Consider the following 21,478-nt stretch of genomic DNA (forward strand, 5'->3'; position numbering starts at 1 on the left):
AAAGAGAGAAACAGCCAAAAAGAGCTCAAAACAAACGATGGAACCTACAAAGGTCTCATTTTCAACTTCTTTATCTCACGTGTACTATCAACTTCTCTCTCTGTCAACGTCATGTCCAGGGGACAGATCGTGACCCAAGACTTAGATTAAAGATCAAAGATGTATGGCTAAACCAACTCTATTTAGATCGTGGATTCTCTTCCTTCTAAAAAAAAAAATCCAAGTATCTGCCCTAAAATAACCCCCCAAAACACCTTCGTTACCTTTCAAAAAAGCCAGCTGGTGATGTGTGGACCTATCAGTCATTTCATCATCTTCCTTCTTTTTGTCCTTCCATAACAAGATTTTTAGGTTACGTAACGTTTCTATTTTCGAAACAATTTTTAAAATAAAAATATTATTTTTTATTTCTATTTCTAACAATAATTTTTTGAAATAGAAACTCATTTAGTAGCTACAAAAAAATTCTGTTCCTGAAATTAAAAAAAGAACAAAAACGCATTTGGTAATTGCATAAAGTTTCTATTCTCGAAATAAATAAATAAAAAGAAACGCATTTAGTAACTGTAAAAAATTTATTCCTCATTTTTTCATTAAATAAGGAAATTATGTTTATTAAAATTAAGACGTCTTTATCTTTTTAACTTACTAAATCAAGTTAAATCTCATTTTTTTTAATTTACTAAATCAAATTAGACCAATATATGTATAAGTAATTTATGCACAATTTATCAAATTACAACATGAATGAGGTCGACTATTAAAAAAAAAATGAAAGAGAAGACGAATTGAAATTGGATGACGAGAATATCAAATATGTTTTATATAGATAGGAAAAATTACATTTATGAGTTACACGTAAATGTTCTCAAATAGTTAAAAATATGATCACCTTTAAATAGAAACTCTTAAAAAATCATTAATTACACTTTGAGTGAAACTAATGACTAAAATGAAAAATATTTATGCATTTAGGTCATTTTAGTCAAACTATGCAATTTTTCAAAACATGATGACTGAAATGAGATGCAGAATATCAAAGTCTCATGTCATGGCTTTAAAAGTAAAAAATTTTGGCTAAAATGATTTAAAATAAAACTTTTTAATCAATTTGGGATTGTGTTCAATAAAAAAACATGTCATCCCAAACTGAATTTTTAAAATTTTAAGAGGTCGAAATGAAAAGGAAATTAAAATAAAAATATGAATTATTTTTGTGCATTCTTCTTACCATGATTACTATTTTTCCTGATTTTCGGCTATTTTTATAATTAAAATAAATCTAAAAAATGTCCAAAATTATAAAAAATATTTTTTTATTCAAAATTAGATTTTAAGGCTAGACCAAAACTTTCAAAGTTAATTTTATAATTTTATGAATTATTTTGATATTTTTAATTAATTTTTTAAAATAAAATAATCAAAATTTAAGTATCAACATCGTGCAAAAACAAAAAAGAAGAAAGTGTGTTCAAAAACAAAATTATTCCCAATTGTTTTTAAAAAATGTTCCAAATTCATTTCTAAAAAATATTTCAAGAATACAGAACTTTTTTTTTATTTTTTATTTTTGCTCTAAAAATATTTCTGTTTCTTTTTTTTTTTTGGTCCGAATTTCTATTTCTCAAAAGCATTCTCGAAATACTTTGGAAATATTTTTTTACCATAAGCATTCCTTTCTTCAAAGTGTTTCGAGAATATTTGAAAATAGAAACATCTTTTCTGGAGGCTACGTTCAACAACCATTTATTTAACGCCAGCACCAGCATCATGAACATGGGGCCATGTGAATAAAACCAAAAATCTCCATAAAAGTCCTCCTTTTGCGAATTGCAGGTTGGTGTGCAGCAGCATCCTTGTGCAAATTCTGGGGTCCTCCATGCCCCATGGGACCTCCCCTCCTAACACCTAACATCAGATATTCATGTGCCTTCCCCTTGGGCACTGAAAAGCCATGTGATCATGTCCATGTGATCTTTTTAATGATTTGCACATAAAACAGAGACTGTTTCACTCAGACCATTATGGATCAGCATGAAAAATGAACTGAAAACCATGAAAAAGAACAGTGAAAAAAGTTGTGGATCCATGAGGAAGTACAGAGAGGAATTTTACCCTCGATTCACCAGTTAATGCAATGTAAACTGGGTACAGAACTCATCATTATATAGAATATAAACCTCAAATAATAATCTGACGCATATCTTCTTCTCTAGTAAACAGGAAGAGAAGGCTCATCAACAGAGATGGTCACCATAAGTACACTAATGACCCATCAAATCTATGATCCAAAAGAAGCTAAACAAAAGGAGCCAAGGTAAAAAGGCAAAAGCCCAGATCTATACAGTTTATTATTAGAAACCTAACAGCAGAATCTCTTTTTTGTTCCTCTTTTTTTACCTGGAAGAAACAGGGTTCAGAGCTCTAGCAAATCCATTCATGGCACCATAACCCTTTGAGCTAAACCCTAAGCAACCAAGCAGGCCTTGCCTGTAGGGCAAGAATGTCTTCTTCCTCATCTCTTCACTCTGGGCCCTGTTGGCTGTGTAATGCAGCTCGTGTGGCGATGGTGGGACCCTCCTCTTCCCAGCTGACGACCCGTTCACCGGCCTCTTCCCACCTGATTTTTTCCCGGAACCACCTTTCTTGATTTTCTCGGTGTCGAGAAAATTTCCAGCAACCCCAAATGCTGAAGACAAGCTTGGAACTTTGCTCTGTTTCGAGGTTGAAGATGAGGCAGAGTTGGCGGGTCTCTCTTTGTCTCGCTTCTCTTTGACTGGTGAGAACGAGAGCGTGTTCCAGAACTTGTTGTTGCTACTCCCTTCGCTTTTGCTTCTCAGAAAATCTTTCAGGAACACCCACCTCTTCGAGCTCCGACCAGCCGAAGACGACCTCGAAGACGAAGCTGAGACTGACGGTGTCGTTTCGGACGACAAAGACTCCACCTTTGAAGCATCACCTCGCTCTTCGTCGAGATTTCCCGCTTTCTCCCCTGATTTGCCGCCAAACTTACTTCCTCTGCCACTGCTGTCTTCCTCTTCCTCGTTCCACTCGAATGGAATGTTCCTGAGAGGCGACATGGACCTCGTCCGCCTGCGGACCGACTTGTCCCTCAGCCTCAGATCTCTGCCTCTGAAATCCCCGCCATTTTGACTCTCTTCTCGTTCTTGCTCTTCGTCGTCCAGATCCAGCAATGGGGCGAGGACCTGAGGCCTCTCCAGGTGGGTCGAGAGCTTCATGGGCCGGATCTGGCCGTTCAGGAACAGCTCGTCCGCCGAGCTCATCGGCCTGGGATGGCTCGACCCGGACGACCCGAACCGGGACGAGAACTCGAACTCGAACGACACGGAGCTCTCGGAGGCGCGGGGCTGCGCCAGCATCGCCGACGCAGATAGCACGAAGTGCATGGGGCTCGCCGGCGCGCTGTAGAAGTAGCCGGCGACGGGCCCGGAGCTCCGGCCGGGGCTGGACGGGGCGCTGACGAAAGGGGTCGAGCAGTTGCTATCGTCGCCGTCGTCGAAGAAGAAGAGCTGCTGGGCTTCTTCGCGGCGGTCGTCGTCGACATTGTCGAGCTCAGGTTGCGGCTTCGGATCCGGGTTCCGGCCCGGGTCTTTGCGGGCTTCGGTTTCCAGTTTCATCCTCTGTCTCTCTGTCTCTCTGTCTCTCTCTCTTCGCTCTCTGTCTCTCTAACTGATGGTTATGACGACGACGATGGGAGGTTTCTGAAAATGGTGCAGAGCGTTTGCGTGGGGGAAAGCGAAAAAATAAGAGTGAAGCTGGGGAGGCGTAACACAATGACCTCCAGATCGAGCCTTTATTACGGCCGTATGCCACTCCCTCCTCTCGAGTTCAGTGTCCGTGCGAGATGCCTCCCATTTGTTTATTGGTGGAATTCCCAGAATGCCCCTCGCGCCACTTGGTGGTGTTTTTTTTCTCTTTCTTCCTTTTGGGCCCCTCCATAGTTTGGCAAATATTCATTGCAGCCAGAAATGAATATTCGGGGTTTGACTTTCATCGTGTAAGGAAGAAAAAAAAAAAGGAATAAATTATACAAAATAATTTCATCCATGATCTGGATTTTCCGATGCGCTCATACATTGTATCGGTTGGGAAGGTTCCCAAGTTCATTTTGTGATAAAATGCATGCGCATGATCGATAATTTCGCAATTTTATTCGGGACATCCCTGATCGACTGAAAATGTTCTTTAACGAGATTAATCGCTAATGTACATTTATATGGGTAAGTTTCGGAATCACCCTCCTCAATAAATTAATCAAATTCACCCCCCACGACGCCCTCTTTCGGTGGGCATAAACAATAACGCCCTTCCATTCAATGCACGAATTTATAATCGTTTGACTTTTCCAAAATCCATATCGCATCCCATTGCCTCTCCTCCAAGAAAAGTGACGTGTGCATCGACTTCATCAGTCTTCCATTGGATTTGCATGGAATGGTCCTTCAGCTTGTGGGTAATTTCTAATTAATTACTCACGGCTGCTGCCCACTTGCATTTACGAAAAGACCCTCGGCCTTGCCCGGGTCATTTTTTTTTTTTGCCGAGGGTCTTTTAAGCGACACTTATTTAGGTAACTTGGTTAGTCAACAAAATGACAAAAGTAGCTGAAGTCCGAATGCCACCCCGCAACTCCATCGCGGAGGGCATTTTCGAGAAACACAGGCGAGTTTGAGTCGTGCCCGTAACAAAATGGTTGTCGACGAGTGCTTTCGGGACATCTGTTCGGTATGCTTTGTTTTCAATCATTCGCGTTTCGATATGCTAGAATGGAGAGTAATACGAGGGCATTCGGAGTATTAGAAATTGTAATTTTTCTTATTGATTAACATAATTTAGAAATCATTACAATACATAAAAAGGGTTTCGTGCCACGAATATAATTCCGAAAAAAAAAATGTATTCTTTTTTAGAGGGAAGAAAAAAAAGAGAGAAAAGAAAAAGAAAAAGGCAGCATGGAGAGGAGAGCGAGGAGAGAGAGAGAGAGAGAGAGAGAAGGTGGGAAAACGGGAAAGGGGCCGACGGACGCAGAGACATACAAACCGGCACAGACAGTGAGGAGGAGGATGCACGTTCCTGGGCTGTGCTCCTATGTTACGTCGCCCCACTGTACTTCCCTGCACCGCCCCACTCGGTCGCTCCCACGTGTCCCGGTTCCGAAGAGGAAAATAAAAAGTTATCCGGGAGGATATTCCCTGATGTTCTCGTAATGATAAAGAACCGTAACGTGTGCTTGGCGGTGCTAAAACCATCCATGATTAGTGAACTCGCGGATCCATTTGCATATTTCTTTTTCATATTTCAAATACATCGTACGGTACCTAATAAGTTATTGGATATTATTTTAATGGTTTCGGTACCTGCGGAATTATTAACGATGCCTCTTTTTTTGAAGAATGTTAATAAATTTCAAATTTCCATTTCGTCGTCCCCGTATAACTTCTATGATTATATGTATATAACATAGATGGTAAGCAGGAATAATGTCTCGTAAATAATATCATTTATCGCATTCCATCCCATTGATTTTTTTCTCAAGATTGTGTCGGGAATTACCAGATTACGATGAGATCGTACAGGAATTTTTACGGTCCAGCAATATCAACCGAGTGCATACACCAACTCTCATTCAAAATAACAGAATCTAAAGTTACACGACCCGACGACATGGCCACTGTCGATAAGGTTTAGGATGGTCGTTCTGATGCATCTTAAGGAGAATGACCTCATTCGACCATTCACTCTGTCGTAGCCAAACAGTCGGTCAACAAGTAGGTCACGTTATATTTGACGAGATAAAAATTCTCTTTTACGTCATACAATCTAATGTCAATATCGATCAAAACCAATGCATATTAGCTATGTCGTAAGCTTATATTCAGATATAAACCAAAATATTGTCTTACTTTGATGTGATTTATTTTACGAAGGTGTCGAATTTTACGAATAATAGATTTAGATGTAACTATTTAGCTTTCCCAACTATAAAATATTAAATTTGTGCCCATGTTTTGTATGGGTTGATTTTCCTTTTCACTTTTATATAATGGGAGAAAAAATTATGTCCTACTGAAAATAATTTTCTTAGCGTAGTACCTTTATCTTTCTTTTCTTTTTGTTTTTTTTAATGAAGTGCTGTAATCAACTAATTAATTAAGGGCCGCTGATTTTTAGGGCATGGGGATCACCTAGAGCTGGATGTACCCAATCACAGCCCCCACCCTTCCTAGGATCCTTTGCTTTTGGGCAGCTGCCACGATGACGTGGGGTTCTGCAACCTCCATTTGATTAATCGAATAATTAATTCATTTTATTAGCAAGAGTGCTACGACAGTAATTACAAATTATCTCACGTTCAAAAACAAAACAAAAAAGCCAGCTGAATATATTTAATCGGCGATCTTAGAAACTCGTTTTACTGTAATTTTATAATTAATTAATCTTTGCGTCAGTTAACTGCTAATCTCGTACATAACCTCTGATTAATCATTATTTAAAAAAAATTGTATTCATTTCTTTTTTCCAGCTTCTCTGATTCCAATAAAGCCGCATGTTAGAGCGCAACCCTACTTTGCTTGCCACGGGAGAAACTTCCACTCCACCAATCGGATCCAGACACGTGATGACCTTTTATTGGACTCAATGCGCGCTTTTGACCTTTTTTTTTAAATATTTTCGTTTGCAATACAATCTTAACCATAAATCTACATATTAGCACTGCGTATTTTGCACAAAGTACTCATTAATTGAGAGATTGTATAATCAAATTGAAACAACTAACGGTACTGTTAGGCTAGCGGCTTCATTATTTTTCTAACCTTTTCTTCGTTTTTTTATTTGGTAGTCTACGGTCAACTCAAAAAAGGATGGAATTGTTGCGGATTTGATGAGATCTTAAGCGTGTAATTTCATAGCGATGTCAATAACATGTTCGAGTAATAAGTTACTTGACCATGTATCAAGAGATAATGGGATTTATCGTAAATCTCCCTCCAAAAACATAAATCTCGAGTTAGTTTTGTTATATTAATTTGCACTATTATCTCTTATCATCCATAGATCGGGTCTATTTTTGTATGGGCTTCAAATTGGTCTATCTATGCGTGCGAGGCGTGTGATACGAGGCTGTGCGAGTCCTTATCTGGACTCGGGATCGGGTTCATGGTTGCCGTCAATCATGTGCGCTCCGTTTGGTCATTTGGACTTGGAATTGGGTCCTTGCAAGACAGGTGGAGGGCCAAAGACATAGGACGGGGGCATTGATTGAACCCGGATAGGGGGGGGGAGTAGTCACTCCTATGCAATGTCGGGTTCATGGTTACTGTCGATCATGTGTGTTCCGTTTGGTCGTCTGGACTTGGGATCGGGTCCATGCAAGACATGTGAAAGCGCTAGAGAAATAGGACAGGGGCATGGACCCGACCCGGATGTCGAGCCCAATGAAATGAGAGGAGTGGTCACTCACATGCAATGTCAGGTATGTGACTGAGAATGAAATTGGGCGGTTTGACTAATTGGGTCACAAAGTCTTCTCGGCCGCTCCTGCTCTTCACCTAAAAACATTCACATGTCGATTTGTATGCTTGTGTAGCAATTAATCAGGATGTCTCCATATGATGCTCGACGCATGGGACCCATTTGTTTTCCGGTCAATGTAATTGCATTAGTTTGTTCCTATTGTCTTAATCAAAAGGGGCTACGAAAAGTTCTGCTACATGCGCAATTTTGGATTTCAATCGGGATTGGAAAAGTAGATTGAATGCTCTTTCTTTTCTTTTCCTTTTTTTTTGGCTTTTCATGATGAGAGTGTTTGTCCCTCCCCCAATGTTTGGATGGAAGGGAGAGGTTACTTGATAGGATGAACGGGTTTGTTAGGTTTGAGTCGCCGCCGGCGAGGTTATAAGGCGAGGATTTCGACGGGCTGATTGACGGGTATGCCGCTTTTGCTCGACGGTGGGATCGGAGTGCTGATCCTTCAACGTCTTGCACTGTATATTTGATCTGCACCCTCGTTTTTTTTTTTCATTGCAATGGCGGTTGCACGAGATTTGTTTGAAGGCCTAATTAATTTACCGGGCTTGACTATAAGTTTTCACTATGACCTTTGAAGAAAATATCGAGACATAGTCTTGAGGAGTCCAAGGAGGAAGCAGGGGTGATCTTTTTTTTTTAACATGCGACATGAGTGATAGATTGCGTTTTACCTTCTTCATAGAACGCAAACTAGAACTCATGAGACAGTCATTGTTTTACCGGTGACATGAGGAGAGGATGGCAATACCCGTGTGACTAGTTTTTTTTTAATAAAGGAAAAATATTGGAGTCGTAATATTAAATCTCTTCATGAATCACTACCTCTTAGGGGTGATCGGTTCCAGGACGTGTGGTTCCCATCATAAAATCGAGAATCACCCACTAAGAACCGGTTTCACAAAGTGTGAACTATGAACTACCCGTTCGTTCTATGGATCTACCCGAGAATAGAACCACCGGCCCCGTCCGATTCTCGGTTGGAACCATGAAACCGATCCTACCGAGCACCAACATCAATTAAAAAAGACATCCATGAAAATCATAGTTTGAAGAGGGACTAAATCCACGGGTATCTCATGGACGATACTTGTGTGTTTGGTAAGGCGGTTTTCATTACGAGGGAAAAGAGCACTGGTAAAGGAGAGAATCTGTTGATGACAAAGGATGCGATCGTTCGGAAGGGCAACTGAAGGTTGACAACTTCTCGAAATTGGACAAGGAATTCTTTTGAGTCAAAATAATTCGTAGCCGGAAACCAGAAATGGTATCGCTCTCAACACCCTATTATAAGCAAGGACTAAACAATGGATGTTAATCTCCTCTGCTCACTTGCTTCATGATATGCTCCTACACTAAAAAAAATCCTTACCAAGTTCAGTACCATCTGTCCTTCCAGAAAGAAATAGGATTGTGCATTTTAGCGGGTGACTCGATTCATTCTTCCATTAACGTTGTGAAGACCAGCAAACAAGAATCCATTTATTGAACGGAGGTGGTGTATGTCATTCATGTAGGAAAATATGACTCTAGAAAATTGGTCTGGTCCGATTGAACCGGTTGGATGGTTCCCACCTGAAATCATGAACTGAATAGGTATCCATCGGTTATCATCCAAAATTAGCTGGTTGGGCACGGTCCGGTCCGGTTTAGGTGGATCCTGATTTTTTTGCTCACCCCTACTACCTGTCAAAGAACGCTTCTGGTCCTATTTGTCATAAGTTCCGGCCTTCCGCTATTGCTCATTGATTTATCTCCTCTCAAATCCTATCCAACACAGTCCGATTCGTTTTTGCCGTCACACTTCTACTCGAAACATCATAACACGAAGCTGTACACAAAGAGTTATGCTAGAACAAAGATGAATTTTTTATCATGATTGCTACATGAGAGATTGGTCTCTCCGAAGAGCAATGCTCTTCTAACGAAATGCCAAATTCTAATAAAATTTTTTGTTAACAAGTAAGTATCCCGAACAACTCATTTCTATAATTTTTCAAGACAATAGACATGTATCTATCATCAAAATTTTAACAACTAAATCGTTTTTAATTAAAGCAAACCTAATGGGACCCTTCTAACAAAAAACTACAATCGACCAATAAGCAGCAACAAGAATGGGAGGCAGCTTTTGATCCTACCTATGCGTGTAGAATCCCTTTAGGATCGGCATGTATTAGATTAGATTATACAGAGTGGTCAGCCTTTACTAGCTATGAAAATCCATTTTGGTCCAACCCTACGATCTCCTGGGGCCTAAAATAAAACGTGGATACTATTGGATGATTATGAACATGTCAATGTCAAAAAAATGGGGTAATAACTCTTTTCGATATGGTACTTGAATGTTTATAACTTTTTCAAATGGATATGGTAAAGAAAGAAACATGTTTGGCTGATGTCAATGGCACAAAGTAGAGGTAGCCACGACATAGATCAATTCGTGAAAGATAAATGATTTGAAAAAAAATTTCGAAGAATTTTTGTTTCGTTTGTTTATTTTTGTAAGCGATGAAACTAATTATTTTCAAGAAGATGTTTTTCAAGTCGTTCATTTCTCACCGGATGAAACACACGTTAAACGGCAAACGAGATATCCGGGTAGTGGAAGTTCCAACAGCAGTGACTTGCTCCACTGGTGCAGGTAAACCCGGGCACAATCCACTCTCAGCTTGATCTCTGCACAGTGTTCTTGCTTTTCTCCTACCTTGTTTGAATGCCTGTCTCTGCACCATCACAAAGCAACCATTGCAAACCCAATTTTTCTTCCATGGAAATAGAGCTTTCAGTGACCGGTTGCGCCGAGCAGATGAAAGACCAAATTGATCAGGATGAGCCCATCCGGCCGAAGATTAGCCGATGGCTTCTAAGGTATGTCACACAAAATGGAGCAAGAAATGGGCTTTACCGAACCTCTCAGGAAAGGATGGCGAGTGATACATTGTCGTGAAAGTTGTACTATACACCTCCAAAATTGCATTATGTATCGTTTCCATGACTTGCATTTTATCTGTGTCGACTCGCCTATGTGCTTTTGTGCCTTGTGTTGATTTGCCCAGGTCCTTATCGCGAAATGCAGCTTCAAAGTGAAGATAATCACCATCAAATCACGCTCTGCATGATCGATCGAATAAATTGCATAATTAAGCAAGAACCCTAGTTGCGAGCAGCACGACCTCGGAGAGCCTGTGCTCTCTCATGAGCTGGGGCTCATGAGAGGGACTACTCGCACCCGTCCAGCAAAATTATAAGGGGTGGGCCAAGTGAGGAGTCGAACAATAATTCAAGTCTGAAGGCCGAGCTTAGGTGAGTCAAATAAAGGCCGAACGAGTCATTCTGATCGGAGCCTAAGTGCCGCATGGTCACGATCTCAAGTGTCGGCCCGTGAAAGTCGCATGCTTCAAGAGCATTACCGATGAACAAATCCTGCGCACCGGATCGAGTGAAAAGGACTTGATGCGTAACACTACGATGAATCTGACCAATGAAGGAGATGCATCAGGAGCCCTCCAAACAAAATCTAACAAATATCATCCAATTTGGGCCAGGCTGTACCATGTGAAAGCATCGGGGGGAAAGTGAATTGAAGTCCAGCAAGAAAACTGAGACGAGATGCCAAGGGTACAAGACTAGACTACACAGTATTTTCACTCACAACATAAGAATGGGCCGTGCATACAAGAAGCTTGCAATAAAATAAGAAGCTTTTGCCTGTTTGTGAACTTTGAATGAGACAAGACATCTTCACATGATATAAACCCGGAACATCATTAAACTCAGGAAGCTTCGCCCTTGTCATAATGAAATTATTTCTGTAGAATCTTCCCTCCTGGATTTCCCCTTCCCACCTACACAGGTTTTAAGTATAGAACCAGGGGATGAGGCAATTGATGCTTGGTATAACTTAATATCTCTGGTTGGTTGCATCAAAATTCGGCGAACAATTCATCGATCAATGTGGTTAGTATCCTATTTCCAATCTCGACGCCTTCCTCAAACACTTCTACGTTGAACTCAACCCACCTCCCCAGCCGAGTGCTCATGTCCTGGCTCACAAGCTCATCCACCATCATATCTCCAATGGTTTTCCGCCCCAAGATTTCCTTGTAGACATCCTCAGCTAACCAGCGCTTTCTTTGGAACAATGCACGCCACTTAGCCCATGCTTCACATGTTCCGTTGACAATATCGCGACATCGTAACTCCAGACATTCGCATGCACAATCAAACAGAAGTTTGCGCCTCAGGCTCGAGTGCTCCTCATATCTATCCATTCTATCTGCTCCGTTCTCCAACTTATTGAAGAGACCATTGCACATGAACTTGGGCTCACTCTCCCCAAAATCTTCCAATCTCAGCTTTACATTCCCAATTATTTCTTCCACATATTTAAGTTCCCAACTTCTCAAACCACCCGCATACAATGAATGGGATTCTTTACTTGTTGCCCACTTTGTCCCGGCATCTGCTGTCATAGAAGAAGAGGTCGAGCAGGATAGTTCATCCTCGCATTCCACAGTTGGAAATTCTCTTTGGGAAAGCCAGTCCAACACCTCAGGGGCTTGACTGGATGAGTAATATTTTTTGCCTGAGATTTAGAAAAAGATGTTTAGGCTGTCACTCTTACTAAAAATATTCATTCATGAAAGGAAGGCATGGCAAATTGCTTATAATTACATATGCTCTAGTCTCATAGCAACGGCCAAACTGCATTTTACCCTCTCATCAACTTTGTCCATAGAACAACCAAAATTCTACTGTATCGGGACTAGTTTCCATGTACCACGTTATTTTGCAACCTGTTCCAGTTCTTTTTCTGCACTGGGCAACTCACATGTTCAAGTCAAACAATACTCTCAATTAATTTCTGAAGCATGTGTCTAAACAGCTGTCTAAATGATGAAATGCCAGTGTTCATGCAAAAAAAGGAAGTATTCTTACCACTGTAAGTGATCACGCTGTCTGTGCAACTTTCACTCACAAATGAGGATTCAAGAGTTGAAACCGGGCTTGGATGTTCATAGTCAGTTTCTTTTCCAGCAGCATAGCTGGTAGCACTACTGCTGCACTCTTCTATTTCTTCTGAATCCGCGCCCTTTATGATATCAAGATAATTTAAGCATGGCAATAAGTGTTCCCAACAATAACTATCTATTGGAAGTACAAGAATTACAATAAAACTATTGCATTTCTTATTTAGACTCATCCATGATATTGCTTCTTTCAAACTGTGATAAGGGCATATCCAAAATAACAGATTGTAGTTTTAGATTAACAAGCAATGGACGAAATCTATCCTTCTTTGTAGATTGAAGACCAATACATTGTATTTAACAGAACAAAAGACCAAGAACTAGGCACAAGCTAGTTTTGCAGATGAACCCCAAAAACATTAAGATTTAGTCAAAAGTCACCAAGGATTCCAAATGAGACAGTCAACGTTTCTAATTGCTATTTGGTTTGACATGGCCGGCTAACATACACAGAAGATGAATCTGAGAATGCATCTAAGAGTTCTCAAGAAATGGCAGAGGGAACAGTGTCCATTTCCAACCGTTTCCACCTTTGAAAGAATTGATCATATTTAAACACATACAATCCTGAATGATATGTTTATTTGCATTTGGTTCACGCCACATTGATGACGAGCAGCATATCGAAGTTTCAATATATATGTAGAAAGAATCTGGAAATGAAGTGAAAGAAAACTCACTTGAACTACATACTCAAGGTCATTAAATTCCAGCATTGCACCGAAGTCACCAAGACTCTATTTGTTTAATGCCTAGATATAGTTACTGTCGCAATCCTCAAAGCATTGAACATGTGTCTAGATTTAAAGCGCCAGAATATTTCATCCTTTTCTCAAGTGAAAGTCACTTAAAGAATCGAGAGGCTAAAGAAAAGCACAGAACACAACTGAACCTAGTAAGTACTTCAGCAAAAGGAACATACCTGGCACTCTTGCTTTGAGTTGATTGCGGGACCATCAGATGAAGTACAGGCAGAAACAACTGGACTGCTCACAACCTCATCTAACCCTAGTTGAAAGCTTTCCTCATTTTCTGTTATCACAGAGCTTGTACTGTTGAGTATGCCAACTGATTCTTGATTGCTAATTTTAGGCATAGATAAACTCTTTTCCCTGGAAATGTCACAATTGGACAAGTCTATTCGGTCAGTTAGTTCTCTAAGCTTCTGTTCCAAGAGAACACTCAAAAAATTTCCATCAGATATACTTCCAATTGGAGATGATGAACTGGAATCTTTACAATCTAATGGTCCATTATCGTCACTAAAAGAACGACCAAAGTTACCATTCTCGTGCATTCCGGTGTAGGCACGAGGTTCTTGAGAGCATCTCTTTATCGGAGAAGAGAATGTAAATGAAATAACATCCATGCTGTTTTTGTTGCTATCCACGCCCCGATTCATGCGTCCATCAATGACAGTATTTCGCTTGACAGACATACCATCACTGTTGATGACAACATTGGTGGTGACACTTCGATTTGAATTGACATCTGAATCTGTAGAATTTATTTTGTGGGCGGGAGTCTTGAATCTAGATGATTTGAGCTCCTTGGAAATATTTGTCGCCAATTTTGTCATGGAACAAGTTTCGGCCTTCACAGCAATCTTGCTTGCAGTATTAGATGGTCCGATCGAACCATTGACAGGCTGAGTTCTTCTGGCTGGTTGTTTGGAGCGTGAAGACCTCAAAACTGAACCCTGTCTGTCACTCAGGGAATTCTGCTTCTGGTTATTTTGCTTGAGCGCAATGCTTGTCCGGCTCGTAGAAGTTTTTCTTTGTGAACTCTTCTGCAACCGTGGCAGGCCATTGGAAATTTGGCTTGAGTTTTCCCCACAATGCTCTTTCTCAACTGCAAGATTTTTCTTGTTGAGCTGATTCTTTGCCTGTCTTGTTTGAACATTGACTTTCCCTTGCTCAGCAAGGGAAGATGATTTTCCCTTCAATCTCCCATTTCCAGGACTAACCTTCCCTGATACTACGGCAGTCCTGGACGGCTGTGTATCTTGCGGTATTCTGGAGCTTTTCTCATTGAACTTTCCTTTCACATTCTTGACACTGCCAGAACTACTGGCTTTATGCTGCCTTGATGCCTCATAGGCAGATTCTAACTTCGCTTTTAGATCCTGTATTCTTAAAGGAGCTGATGCTGACACAGTCGATGATGCTTTGCCTCTGACAACCCGGGGACTAGATTCAATAATCTTTGCGGCTGCCTCCATAACATAGGCAGCATTCTTGGCCGGAATGAATCTGGGACCTTTAATTGGAGATAACAGCCTATGATGGGTAATGGAAATAGGTTTAGCTGATTTTGGAGGTAATATTTCGATCTGAAATCTCTCTATCGGTCGGTTCTGCGCCTTTAAGAGCTTCGCCTCTGCAGGATGTGAGGAGAACCTACCCAGTCTCCTAGAACTGCTGAGGTAGTCAATCGGATCACGTCTACTTTGCAAATCATGGGTGCCATCACTGTAAGGAGAAGCTTTGACTTGATGAAATTCAGAACACAAGGTGGAGGACTCAGGACCATTTGAATTTGGCAATGAATCCAAACCCATAAGTCGAGCCACTACTCCAGGGGCTCTGTTTTCACATCCTTCATTGCTGGTCTCTGAACCAGCACAATTCCACTCACTACTTCCGCTTTTACTTGAACTGACCCCATTTTCATCATTAACATTCTACGATAAGGCAAGAAATGGTGCAAGTCAAATACATGGAAATCAGACACATCTAAAAGAGATTTTGACAACAGTAGGGTCAAAAGAACTCCCACCATCTGAAGCCTTGACTCTGCCAAGAACGCTGCATCATCTGTTCCTTGCTTAACTCCATCTATCACAAGAAACGGAGCACGTTAATAGCACCATATGAGCCATCTCCACCAGAAAACATTCATATGCCAGCACTGCGGGGGCGTGACTAATAAAATTAATAAAAAGACAATGCGGGTCGTACCAGGACCACGTATATCAGGACTGTTTGAGAAGAGCTTCTTCCTGGACTTGCTGTTCCAGTCAAAAAACTGTAGGAAGCCTCCCTTTGGCCGTCTTTTCTCCACCTCCATCTCTATATTACAGGTAGCTAAAAAGAACAGAAAGAAAATTACATACATAAGGAGGAGGATAGGAAGACCCAGAGCAACCACATCCAGAGTGGATGATGAAAACGCTAGACTAGTGCATTTTACAACTTGCCAGACATAATAAGTGCGAGACCCAGTTTGTACTATCCTAATTTCAATAACCCAACTTTCCTATCTGCAAGCATTTAAGGACTCGCTGCTCGGATAATTGTAATCTCACATTTGCCAAGAATCGACCCAACAACCACATCTGCGCATTATCCAAACCAACACCAAGCATCATACTTTTTTAACTCTGGGAAACACGATTTATTCTTAAAGCATCCCCCAAAATCCTAAAGCTCCATTGCTTGTAAAACACGACCTCACTACCTCGCCCGCCAAGTCCAAACTCCAACTGAACTTTTGAGGGTAAAACAGAACAGTAGCGCACCCAAGAAAAAACAAAATCACAAATTTGGCACAAGAAACTCAAGATTCACACTGACCTTCCGCTGAACGGGGCGAAGGATCACAATGAGCGCCACCGAGTCACCCGTCAAGTCGTCGACGCTAGATCTGAGCCGGCATTGCCGGCGAGATGCGAGAAAACGCCGAGAGTCGCCATCTCAGACCATGAATGTGTCCGGCGAACTTGACGCCAATGACAGAGAGAGATCTGGCGATATGAAGAAGGAGAAGAAGAAGAAAGGAGAGAGAATGTGAGGAGCTCGAGTCCTTAAAAATGGTGGAAAAAAATAAAAAATAAAAATAAATGGAATTTATGTCCAAAGGACGGAGGAGAGATTGACTGGTTTGGAGCATTAAAACCTGAGAGGAAGAGACAGCGGGCTTGCTTGCTGCTAAAAAGTTTTTTTTTTTTTTTTTTTTTTAAGGAGAGTCAGAGAGCCATGTCCGACCGCCACGTGTCAGTCTTGTGGGTTAAGCCAGTTTTTTTTTTTTTTTGGGTTAATTAGGTTAAGCCTTTTTTTTTTTTGGGTTAAGATCAGTTTGAATCGGAGAAAAGGTTGCCATCTCCTTTTTGCCTGTTGTTGGCGTCCGTTGTTGTCCTGTTAGAAAGTGTCAAGAAAAAGTTTCTGCTTTCTAAATCTGATGGACAAGTCTGGCCAAAAAAAAAAAAATTTCTAATGGAATTTAATTATTATTATAATTTGGCTTTGTATATTTGGTAGGTTGGAAATTAGGACAAAAAGTATGTTAATTTCCGGCTAACAATTTGTCAGAACATCACGATTGAAGGCGATATATTGTTTCGTAGAATAGGGTAGACAGAAAGATTTCTTTCGGACATTAAGAAAAAGATTTGAGTCCATAAAACTTACATACCTCATCACGATAAAGATTTGAGAAGATACGGTCCGATTGATAGTCGTCGTCAATCACAAAAAAGAAAGAAAAAATTATGGACTTGATTGCACATTTCATAATAGTTTAGGGACTTGCGGCGACTTCCTTCTTTTTAAGATAAAAAAAAGTTTATACTAAATATTTAGAAATAGTTTAGGGACCGTCTTGAAAGGCCAACATGCTAAAATCTAAGAGTTATTAAACTTCTTTTGTTTCACGAAAAATGAATGATTCGGATAACATTTTCCTAGAAACGGAGCATTACTTTCATTTTTTCTTATTTTGTTGAAGAATTATCACACATTGCTTGATAACGGATCATAACTATTCATTTCTCTCTTCCACCTATTGGTTTAAGCTTTTTTTTGTAACGCAGTGTCGGAACCGGACTATCCTTTCATGAATGTGCATGGTCAAAATTACGTGTGCCGCAAATCATAATCCGACTTGCACGTGAGAGAATGTATTGAAATATTATCGCACATTGCAGCATGCTCTTACTCTTTATATTCACAAGACGTTCTTGCGCATGTCAGCGTAAGCTTTTGGATCGCACTTTTTCATATCTTAAACAACCTTTTCTCCGCTGGTGAATGAAACAAGAAAGGCAAAATGTTTGACTTTAGGGCGCACCTGCGAAAAAGGAGTTATAGAAATGGGAATTGAAGACGTCAAGCATAATTCACGTGTTTCCTTTTTTTTATTTTTTATTTTCCTTTTCTCTTACCTATTTCATTTCAACCTGCGTTGACTTTTTAAGTGTAGGATCGAACGCCGCCGCAGGACATGCATACAACGTAGACGAGCCCCCTTTTGTTGACCAGAAATTGAAAGCCTAATCGAGTCTTTGGCAGTTAAACGTGAATCAGCAAACATTAGACTCGCACTAACCGAACTCGGACCATAGGATTGCTAGGTGCCTATCTATCTGCTTTAGGCCATGTACTTTTCTGAATGCCATATTCAATTCCAAATGATTTCGTGTGCCATGCTCATTTTGAATACGGAGTTATCGTACGAAATTTGCTCGCGGATTAGTTTGGTAACACGATGCCTCGATTGATTTCATGAAAATTACAAAAAAAAAAGTCCTAAACCTATTATAATTATGTCAATTTAATTTTAAATTTTTTTTTTTACCAATTTATCGTACGAAATTTGCTAGCCAAAAATCGGTAACGTGGACGTCGTGTTGGGCGTCTTATAGGGTATGGCCAGTATTGACGTGAATAATTTTTAATAATAATTTAGATTTTTTTGAAATTTATTTATCTTTTTTTTTTCTTTTCTTTTTTCCTTTAAAGTGATTGCCGAGGGTCACCGAGCCCTTGCCGATCGCGAGCGAAGGCCGGGTTGCCCTTTTCCGGCCGCCGGCCCTCACTCGGCTCCGGACAAGGCCATCGCGGTAGAGGGCAAGGCTAGCTATGATGACTTGATATGACGAGTGCGGGGAGTGGTCGCCGGGGCTAGAGGATATCGAGAAGGAGCCGCTTTTGGCGGACTTTTAGTTTGACGAAAGGGGCAGGAATGAATCGAACCGTGCATTGTATAAGGGAGCACGATTTTGGAATATATAAGTAAAAAATTGGAATTAAGCCAAGGAGGAGTCTTTTGACGTAACGGCAATGCTTAACTTTAGAACTCCAGGTTAATCATGCTTAGGCGTGAGCACTCCCAAGATGGGTGACCGCATGTGAAATATACCTCGGTTAGTTAATCTAGGGTGTCATAATGGCCTCACCGGGCACTGCGATGCCCTCATCGGTGCCAACAGCCCTCACCGACCAAAGCTATAAAAAAAAACATAAAAATTAGTTTAAAAGATTATTAAAAATTATTTACGTGAGCGCCGGTTGTACCATGTAGGACAATCGATGTCCATGTTAAAATTGATCGAGTGGACTGAATTGACACAAATACAAAAGGTTTAGGATTCAATTGATAAAAAAAAAAACTGGGACCGAATTGACATAATTGTAATTGACCTTGAGATTTTTGCGAATTTTTCAATTGATTTTGCATTGTCTATATATACTACCTTTTATTGGGGGACCCAATTTTCAAGGTTCGTGGAAATTTCATGGGGGCAATCATTTGTCATGTCATTCACCAAATGAGCACAACCCTCGGCAAGATTTCGGGACGAAGAATGCATGAACAGATATGCTACGAGCCTAGGAAAATGTCCAAACCAGGAATGCCCCCACGACAGGCAAGTCTAATTAGAACCGGGCGTTTCTCGTTGCATCAAAGTCATCATTAAACTTGTCTTCTTGTCCTTGGGGGACCTGAGTCACCTCATCTCCAATTTGATCTCGCTTACATCATGCGCAACGAACCACGTACTCTTGTTGCATGTGGCCATGGTCCAGGACTCAAGAATCTTTACAAAAAAACCAGGTGATGTGTCCTAGCCACCAGGGTCCTCTTTAGAAGGATAAGGGGACCATCTTAGAGATTCCTGAACAAGAACAACTAAGTTCGAGTTCTTTAGCAAGTATGAAAGGGGTGGAGATGGTCGATTAGCATTGATCATCCCTTGAAGTCGCTATAGAATTTCTACGTCCGCTAGGAAATGTTCTGATTGAGATATAGCCATCAAATATTAGAGGTGAGCATGATTTCAGAACGTAATCGAAAATTTCAGATTTTGTAGCATGCATAGTTGGTTCTAGGTTTCAAAAATTGAGAAACCGGTTCCAACGAAGAGATTACATGTTCTGGAATCCGGAACAAGTTCTTGTTTTTTTTTATCTTGTTCTATATGTTCGCGCGATCCTGCGGTATTTCATAAAATTTGTTGACGAGTGTGTAATATGAAACTACTAATCCGAGCTTTCATTTCACGCGATATACCATGATTGGGACTTTTTACTTTGCTCATTTTTCATATTCTTGATATATATAAATATGAGTTGTGGTCATTGGATTATAATTTCAAATGGTAGCCATTAGAAGTGATGTTTCATCGCAACCATTCAATTAAAAAAATACTAATATCCCGAGTAGATTCAGAAATCGACCTTGAAATCTGTAACATGGTAAATTCTAAGTTTCGAAAATTAAAGAATCGTTTCCGATAGGATCATCAATGATTCTAGTATGAAAGAACCGATTGTGAAACCATTTACCACTATCAACTATCACCCATAACTTAAATTTCAATGATGGCAAACCCACCTGGTGATAATCAACAAGTTGGAATTTGTGCAAACCTAGATATTTTTGTCGGTTGAATTGAGGTATCTTCAGGATTATTTATTTATTTATTTATTTCATCTATTTCGATCCATGTAGCAGCAGTTCTTTCTCCAAAATCCCATTCAATCTGAGCTGCAGTTACTGCTATCTTACAAGCTTCCAAAATTTTATATTTGCCTCCACATGGACATCTTTTTCACAGCACAGGCTCTGTTCTGGGAGGTCCCCCAGAGAATAATGAGCATACCCCACGCTTTTCTTCTTTCTTCTTTTTGGCCGAAGAGAATCCTCCAATCCAATATAGATACTTCTGAAACGAATCACATTCGATTGAGTCGTCGTGCACATTCTAAACATTCAGAGGAACAAATTTTGGTCCTCGATTCGAAAAGGCAATACGTGAATTACCTTCCTCTGGGCCAGCAGGGTTAAACTTCCCTCACCTACTGCGATGCTGGGGCTGTCATCAAAGCCGTAGCTGATTTCAACCACCCTTTCGAGTACAACGCATTGACAGGACAATTGCCAAAAAAAAAAAAAAAGTTCAATCATATTACATTTCTGTTAATTCAGCCTCAAAATATTTTCACATTCTCTCAATTGAGTCCATTTAATCAATTTTGATGGGAAATCGTTGACGCGGATGCCAAACATCCTACGTGACACGACCAGCACTGATGTGAATATTTTTAAATAATATTTCAATAATTCTTTTGAATATTTTATTATTCTTTTGGCTTTTTTTCTTTTATTGTCTTTGCTCTTTTTTTTTTTACAAAGGACCGGCAAGAGTCACCAGTTATATACGAAGGCCCCTCTCACCCCATTCATTAGCCAAAGCGAGGGCATGCAACCCCTCGCCGAGTCGGGGCGAGGGCAATGACACCCGGATCCGAAGAGAGCTGGCTAGTGACCCTTGTCGACCCTCAATAAAAGAAAAGTAACAAAAAAGGATAAAAATGAAACGAAATTGTAGAAATGCAAAAAAAAATGGAAAAATATTATTAAAAATGTTCATGTCAATGCCAATCGTGTAATGTAAAACGGCCGGCATTTACATCAATCATCCACGGTTATAATTGACCGGATAAACTTAATTGACAAAATGTAAAAAAGTGTAAAACGAAATTGATACAAATACAATCAACTTAAAACCTTTTTTTTTTGTTACTTTCCCCAAGCATTGACTGCAATTCTCATGAATTTGTTTATGTAACCATCACCCGGAGTCGTGTAATGCAAATACAACAAAGAAGCAGCTG

The 21,478-nt window shown here is 40.3% G+C and overlaps 2 protein-coding genes across 4 annotated transcripts; both read right to left on the reverse strand.

The window, feature by feature from the left end:
• Positions 1-1,749: 1,749 nt before the first annotated feature.
• LOC115751270 lies at positions 1,750-3,743 on the reverse strand. Of its 2 annotated transcripts, none has more exons than XM_048281381.1 (2): positions 2,401-3,743; positions 1,750-1,975 (listed from the first exon to the last, which is right to left on the reverse strand). In XM_048281381.1, the coding sequence occupies exons 1-2, from the start codon at positions 3,636-3,638 to the stop codon at positions 1,915-1,917; spliced, it is 1,299 nt and encodes a 432-aa protein (XP_048137338.1). In that variant the 5' UTR covers positions 3,639-3,743; the 3' UTR covers positions 1,750-1,914. The 2 variants fall into 2 exon arrangements, with proteins under 2 accessions (XP_048137338.1, XP_030544941.1); XM_030689081.2 differs by lacking the exon at positions 1,750-1,975 and adding an exon at positions 2,150-2,212 and having other exon boundaries at positions 2,401-3,742.
• Positions 3,744-11,169: 7,426 nt separating this feature from the next.
• Positions 11,170-16,348, reverse strand: LOC115751220. Of its 2 annotated transcripts, none has more exons than XM_030688997.2 (6): positions 16,157-16,348; positions 15,548-15,667; positions 15,360-15,418; positions 13,504-15,264; positions 12,490-12,643; positions 11,170-12,136 (listed from the first exon to the last, which is right to left on the reverse strand). In XM_030688997.2, the coding sequence occupies exons 2-6, from the start codon at positions 15,648-15,650 to the stop codon at positions 11,475-11,477; spliced, it is 2,739 nt and encodes a 912-aa protein (XP_030544857.1). In that variant the 5' UTR covers positions 15,651-15,667; positions 16,157-16,348; the 3' UTR covers positions 11,170-11,474. The 2 variants fall into 2 exon arrangements, with proteins under 2 accessions (XP_030544857.1, XP_030544856.1); XM_030688996.2 differs by having other exon boundaries at positions 15,542-15,667.
• Between the last annotated feature and the right edge of the window lie 5,130 nt (positions 16,349-21,478).

The sequence above is a fragment of the Rhodamnia argentea genome, chromosome 6 (genome assembly GCF_020921035.1).
Source record: "Rhodamnia argentea isolate NSW1041297 chromosome 6, ASM2092103v1, whole genome shotgun sequence".
NCBI classification, from domain to species: domain Eukaryota; kingdom Viridiplantae; phylum Streptophyta; class Magnoliopsida; order Myrtales; family Myrtaceae; genus Rhodamnia; species Rhodamnia argentea.

Excerpts from the sequence above, each read along its gene's own strand:
- LOC115751220 (XM_030688996.2), bottom strand. The coding sequence starts at position 15,650 with ATGGAGGTGGAGAAAAGACGGCCAAAGGGAGGCTTCCTACAGTTTTTT. Across the intron at positions 15,419-15,541 it reads TCCTGATATACGTGGTCCTG|ATGGAGTTAAGCAAGGAACA; the intron begins GTACGACCCGCA and ends TTCTTGTGATAG. Across the intron at positions 12,137-12,489 it reads CAGCGTGATCACTTACAGTG|GCAAAAAATATTACTCATCC; the intron begins GTAAGAATACTT and ends TCTAAATCTCAG.
- LOC115751270 (XM_048281381.1), bottom strand. The coding sequence starts at position 3,638 with ATGAAACTGGAAACCGAAGCCCGCAAAGACCCGGGCCGGAACCCGGAT. Across the intron at positions 1,976-2,400 it reads CTGAACCCTGTTTCTTCCAG|ATCACATGGACATGATCACA; the intron begins GTAAAAAAAGAG and ends ATCATTAAAAAG.